Below are 6646 nucleotides of genomic sequence, written 5' to 3' on the forward strand. Positions count from 1 at the left end.
AAGATAAACACGCCATGACAGTTGAAGTGTACCTAATAAAGTGGTGGACGATAGAGCACACTCCAGTCCGCATTTTATTTATTTAATATAAACTTGAATTTCATTTGTATTTAAAAAAAAACAAAAAAAAAAACAATGGTCTCATGTTCAAAATTTAAAAGTGCACATCTCCAGATTTAAAAAAAAAAAAAAAACAAGATATATAGAAAAATGTTTTCACACTTAAATGTTTTTCTTTGGTCAGTGCAACCTTATTGATTGTAATGTTCCAATGAAAATGACAATTGACATTTCCGCGTGTTATATTTAATACCAAACGGATGTTGCGGTATTATCTGAAGTTTAAAGTGTGACTGTAAAATTTTGCCTGGTGTGACTTTCCGGGTGCTTTCTTTGTCTCGTCTTACACGCCCAACACAGAATAAGACAAACATCACAAAAACAAAAAAGAAAATGTCTGTCGTGCGTGTCCTTAAAGTGTTGACGTTTGTCCCTGAGACAACAGCAGGAGAGCGGCGGCCGCCGACCAACCGATCGATCGATCGATCGGTCGGTCGATCACAGCTCGTCGTGTTCCGCCCGCTCCGTGTCCTCGTCTACCTTCAGCTTGAGCTCTTCGGCCGTGATGCGCCCGTCTTTGTTGCGGTCCTGGTTGGCGAACATGTCGGCGATCACCTGATCCGCCGGCGCCCCGGGCCTGAGGCGACCTTTGCCCTCTGACACCTGAAGCTGGATAAAGTCGGCGAACTGCGGAAACAAACAAAACGATCCCGCATCAAACTGCTGTGAGCGGTACAATACCTCTCAAATGTTACTAAACGTCCATTCATTTGTCAATTTTCTTTGCCGCTTATCCTCATGACGGTCAAGGGGAGGGCTGGAGCCTATCCCAGCTGTCAACGGGCAGTAGGCGGGGTACACCCTGAACTGGTCGCCAGCCAATCACAGGGCACATGGAGACAAACAGCCGTACTCGCAATCACACCTCGGGGCAATTTAGAGCGTCCAATTAATGTTGCATGTTTTGGGGATGTGGGAGGCAACCGGAGTGCACACCCGGAGAAAATCCACACAGGTGGGGCTGGGATCGAAGCCGGGTCCTCAGAACTGTGAGGCCAACGCTTTAGTAGCTGATCTACCGTTACTAAACGTAAGAGTAAATATTTTGCGTTTTTTTTTTTTTTTTTTAATCTTATAATAATAAGAAAAAAAGCTACAGTCGTGACGGTGTTGTCACCTCTTGCTGGGCCACGGCGCCGTCCTTGTCGACGTCCATGGCCTGGAACAGATCTTCGGGCGTGTCCTGCAGCCACACGAACAGGTAACCCGGCGGCACGCCCTTCTGCAAGCGCACCATCTCGATGTCGAACACCAGCACGGCGCTGCTCGGCACGCCCGGGGCTTAAACGTTCACCCGGAGAAAAAAAAACACGTCACTCCGCTGATTTGTCGTTCGTCCCCTCGTCGGCATGTACCATAAATCACGGCTTATAGGCCGGAAATTACGGTACTGCTTTTTTGATGTATTTGTATCGGTCCGTTTAATGAGCGGAGTGCGGTTTTCGTCGCCGAGCGCTCACCTCCTTTTTCTCCGTGGGCCAAGTGAGGCGGGACGGTGACCAGCCGCCTCTCGCCCTCGCACATGCCCCGCAAGGCCTGGTCCAGCCCGTCGATCACCTTGTCCGCCCCCACCACCGCGTTCTGGAGGGTCTCGTAGTCCTGGCTGTCGTGCGGAACCAAAAAAAAAATAAATAAATAAATGGCACTTGTTACCGCCAAAGTGCGGTGATTTTGCTTTTTCTTGAGCTTTTTAGATTTCTCTGTATTTACCATTGCTACGATTGTACCAAGAAAAATGTGTATTAGCTTTAACGAGTGGTTAAGATTACTTACTAATTTTTTTCATTGATGTTTCAGTATTAGAGAGATTTACCCATATAGAACCAAGCTATCGAAAAAAAAAAAAAAGATCATTTTTGTTATTGATCAAATTCTATGAAAGTGACTCATATCATTCAGGTCATAATTCTCGCAGTCCCCAGCAGAGGCAAACGGGTTAAAAAAAAAAAAAAAAAAAACAAATAAGTCAGGTATGGGGCGGCGACTCACGAGGAGAAGAGGCGAGTGCCGTCCACCAGGGTGCAGTTGTAGTGGTAGTGGACCAGGTCGTCCTGCTCGGTGGTCTCGTTGCACTCCGGCGGCCGGTGGAGGACCTGCACGTCCACTTTGTCGCCGGGGTTGTGGAAGTCCACGATGTGGACGTCAAAGACCAGCACGGCGGACGGCGGGATCACGTTGCCTGGGGAAAGTTTGCGCGGGGGTTCTTTACTTTTACATTCGTAATTTCCAGCCTATAAACCGCGACCTTTTTCACACTCTTTCAACTCTCCGGTTTATGCGGCTAATTTGTGCATTTTTCCTAACGGCCGCGAGGGGGCACTTGATCGGAAAAGAGACCCGTGGACTATATGTGCCGAGGAAGTGACTTTTACCGGTCCGGCCCTGTTAGCGCTGCGCTAGCATCTTACTGCCGCGCCGCAGTGATTTTTACCGGTATGTTTTTTTTTTAATGGCCATGTTAGCGCAGCGGCGCTAGCGTTAAACTCTGTAACTTCTTTCTTTGTAAGCACTAGTACTTGGCACTAGTGTTAGCATGAGTGCAGGTGCACGAACGTTAAACTCTCTGTATATCGTCTTTCTTTGTAAGTGGAAGCATTAGCGTGGGATAAGCGTTAGCACGGCGGCGCTAGCGTTAAACTCCGACTCCGTCTTTGTAAACGTAACCGCATATACACACACACACAATGTATTTGGTTGCTTTGTTAGTATAATAAATTGGTCAGATATCTGTTAACATTTATCTTTGATTACTGTATTTTGAATATTATTGATCAGTAGCATAAACATTTTGGACTTTGTCACACAAGCAGTTGTTTATATTGCAGCACTTAAGCAGGCTGAGGTCAAATTTTTGTTGTCTCCGTGCCCCCATTTTAAAACAATTATTGTATAGTTAGATTTTTTTTCCTTTCTTTTTAATGGAGAACCACAACCCCAGGTAAGCGTACCTGCGCCGCCTTCTCCGTACGCGAGATGCGGCGGGATGATGACCCTCCTCCGCTCGCCCATGCAGACCCCGAGCAGGGCCTGGTCCATCCCTGTGATGACGTAGCCCATCCCGATGTAAGTGTTGTACGTGGTGTTCCTCTGGTAGCTGTCCGCACATCACCCAAAAAAAAAAAAAAAAAAATTTAAAAATGACAATCAGGAAAAGACGACGGGTCGCCGCGAGCTCACCTGGTGTCGAAGGTGACGCCATTCAGGAAGGTTCCGTTGTAGTGGTAGCGGACGTAATCCCCCGCCACGGACCTGCGGCTGCACGACTCGGGGACCGCCTGGTCCTCAACGGTGATGTTGTCCTTGGGGTTGTGGACGTCCACCAGCAGGACGTCAAACACCAGAGTGGCGTGGGGGGGCACCTCCACGCCTGGTGGGTGAGGAAGATTTAAAAAAATACCGGAGTGAAATATTTGTTGTGGTTTTCTTGAGCAGAATTACCAACTAAAAATAAATTCAAGTCTAACTCAAGCCAGACCAGCCAAAAAAATTTGTATTTGCACTGTCGCAATTTTTATTTATTTTTTTTTAAAAATCAAACTTACAATGACAACTTTCCTCTCCTTGATATCATATTTATACATTTTTTTAAACTTTTTTTTTTTATTGTTGAACCACATTTTGTAAAAAAAAAAAAATCTGACTTTCATCGGTTAATTTTCATCCAATTTTTATTTAACTAGTTTTGATTATTATATAATTTTAGTATATAAATTACTTTCGTCAGGTTTTTCCTTTCATTAACAGGTGGATACCAACAATTTTATCCACATATATGTAATAATAATATCATACATTTTTAAGGTTTCAGCCACAATGGCTTCCTGAGCAGGGATGTCGAACTAAAGGCCCAGGGGCCAGATCTGGGCCGCCACGTCATTTTACATGGCCCACAAAAGTCAAACGTGTCAACTTTCATGATTCTTGCAGAAATATGTACTACATTTTAGAATAGTTTTTAGAAAAATGTAATTTAATTATAATATATATAGTAATTTTTTACATTTAATTTAAAAATTGCTATCATTTTTTGTTACCAAACAACCTTTTTATGGTAAAGTGGGCAGCAGTTGAACAAATATATTTAAATATTTTTAAACTAACTATCCCTCTTTTATGTACATCAAACGTGTTTCTGGTTTCACAGATGCGGCCTGTGACAAAAAAACAAAACAAAACAAAAAGTATTGACACAAAAGAAAGTTCAGTGGGCCCGATTCCAGACCTTGCGGACGCACGACAACCATCATTGTCTTCTTCTTCTTCTTCTTCATCTATCTACCTGAGCCTTTTTCTCCGTAGCCTTTAAAGGGCGGGATGAGGATATTCCGGATCTCGCCCACGCACATGCCCAGCAGGCCCTCGTCCAGGCCCTTGACCAGCCAGCCTTCGCCCACCAGGGAGTCGCGAGTCTGCTTCCGCACGAAGCTGCGTGGGGCTCATACAAGCCAAAAAATGTCAGAAGACAGAACACACAACAGCCCTGCGTGACAGAGTACACACACAGACACACAAGAGAACAGCGACGTCATTCCCGAGTGCGGCCACACGAAAGCGGCGCGTCGTCGACCCCTGACCCCGCCCGCTCCGCGCCCGGCGACCTCACCTGGAGTCGAAGGCGGCGCCGTCCAGCAGGGTGCCGTTGTAGTGGTAGCGCACGAAGTCGCCGCGCATCACAGAGCGCTTGCAGTCTTTGGGGGTGCTGATGGTCTTGGTGACCACCAGGTCCGCTTTGTTCCACAGGTCCAGCAGGAGGATGTCGAAGACCAGCGTGGTGTCCGGCGGGACGACGTCACCTGCAATCAACGGGCCCCAAAAACATTTTTTTTTTTCCCCCCTTTTAATGCCGTACAAATTAGGAAATTCATCCTTGTGAAATTTGGTTCGATGGTACATCATCAAAACAAATGTAAAAAAAAAAAAAAAATGTAAATTTGGGCGGCACAGTGCCTCAGCTGGAAAGCAGCTCTGAGCTCCCGGGTTCAATCCCGGACCCGCCCGTGTGGAGTTTGCATGTTCCTCCCACACCCCCAAATATATCCAACATTAATTCATTCATTCTAAATTGCCCATAGGTGAGATTGTGAGTGCGGCTGTTTGTCTCTATGTGCCCTGCGATTGGCTGGCGACCAGTACAGGGTGTACCCTGCCTCAAGCCCCTTGACAGCTGGGATAAACTCCAGCACTACCCGTGACCCTCGTGAGGATAAGCGGCAAGGAAAATGGATGGATGGGTAATTGAACACTAAATTGCCTCTAGGTGTGATTGTGAGTGCGGCCATGGGCCCTGCGATTGGCTGGAGACCAGTACAGGGTGTACCTCGCCTTCTGGGATAAGCTCCAGCACTCCGCGTGACCCTTGTGAGGATCAGTGGTGAAGAAGATGGATGCATGGAAAATACAAATTGCGCAATTATTTTTTTGGGTGTGTGTGCTTAGAATAGCTTATAGCTGACTGTCAGAAGTATCAAATCAAAAAATGATTTTCAATCACAGGACTTTCAACGGGTTTGACGAATCTGCATTACGATAACAAATTCCACTTTTGGGACTTGCACAGCTGCAATAAATGCCCCCCCCCCTCCCCCGCTACTGTATTCTCATTTATCACGATGGAAGCGCCTGCACACTTTCAATTTAATAACTTCATAATTTGCGATGCTTCATTTCGAGTGACGTCGTCGGCAAAATTGACCTGCCCCGTCGCTGCCGTAGGCCAGGTGTGGGGGCACGGTGACGCTCCGCCGCTCGTTGACGCACATGCCCAGCAGACCTTTCTCCATGCCGGCGATCAGGCGACCCTCCCCGAGGAGGCCCACCTTGGCGGCCCCTCGCTGGTAGCTGCGGGGAAGAGAGGAAGGAAAAAAAAAAAGAAAAAAAAAAAGAAAAAAAAAAAAAACATCATACGTGTCAAGTCCCTGCAAGAAAAATTGCAGCGACGACGCCATCTACAGCACAAAAGTTGCAAGTTGAAGGCCAACTCACGAAATCGAACAATTTGAAAGTGATGCAGCCGAGCCGCTCTTTTTTGTTTTTACCTGGAATCGAAAGTTTTCCCGTCGACAAAAGTGGCGTTGTAGTGATAGCGGACCTGATCTCCGTCTTGGGCTTGTCGCGTGCACGTCGCGGGGACGAAGTGGCTGACCACCACCACGTCCCCGAGCGGGCTCGGGTTGCAGCCTGCCCAGCGCACCAGCGGCAGCAGCAGCAACGCGGCCGAGATGCCGCAGGAAAACATTTTTTTTTTTTTTTTTTTTTTAAACCAAAAACGGTGCACACGTCGGCGAGCGGAAGAGGACTCCGAAAGAAGGAAGGAGGAGGGAAGGAGGGAAGGTCGGTCGCACTTTTTGGGGGGAGTGCCTGTCGGCAAGGCAGCTATCATGGGAACACACTGAGCTTCCGGTACTCAACTTCCGGCGCCACAATAAAGTGCAGTGGCGTGATGAACCCGACCCCAAAAATAATAATAATAAAGCAAGTCACAGACTCATTTCCAATTTGTACAAAACTAGAAAAAAAAAAGGGTCAT

The 6646-nt window shown here is 47.0% G+C and overlaps 1 protein-coding gene across 1 annotated transcript; it reads right to left on the reverse strand.

Moving 5' to 3' along the window:
• Nucleotides 1–122: 122 nt before the first annotated feature.
• fkbp10b (FKBP prolyl isomerase 10b) lies at nt 123–6630 on the reverse strand. The gene is made up of 10 exons (XM_061809587.1): nt 6156–6630; nt 5813–5958; nt 4724–4913; nt 4400–4545; nt 3298–3487; nt 3069–3214; nt 2110–2299; nt 1581–1723; nt 1238–1401; nt 123–747 (listed from the first exon to the last, which is right to left on the reverse strand). The coding sequence occupies exons 1-10, from the start codon at nt 6497–6499 to the stop codon at nt 559–561; spliced, it is 1848 nt and encodes a 615-aa protein (XP_061665571.1). The 5' UTR covers nt 6500–6630; the 3' UTR covers nt 123–558.
• Between the last annotated feature and the right edge of the window lie 16 nt (nt 6631–6646).

This window comes from Syngnathoides biaculeatus, chromosome 22, assembly GCF_019802595.1.
Source record: "Syngnathoides biaculeatus isolate LvHL_M chromosome 22, ASM1980259v1, whole genome shotgun sequence".
NCBI classification, from domain to species: Eukaryota; Metazoa; Chordata; class Actinopteri; order Syngnathiformes; family Syngnathidae; genus Syngnathoides; species Syngnathoides biaculeatus.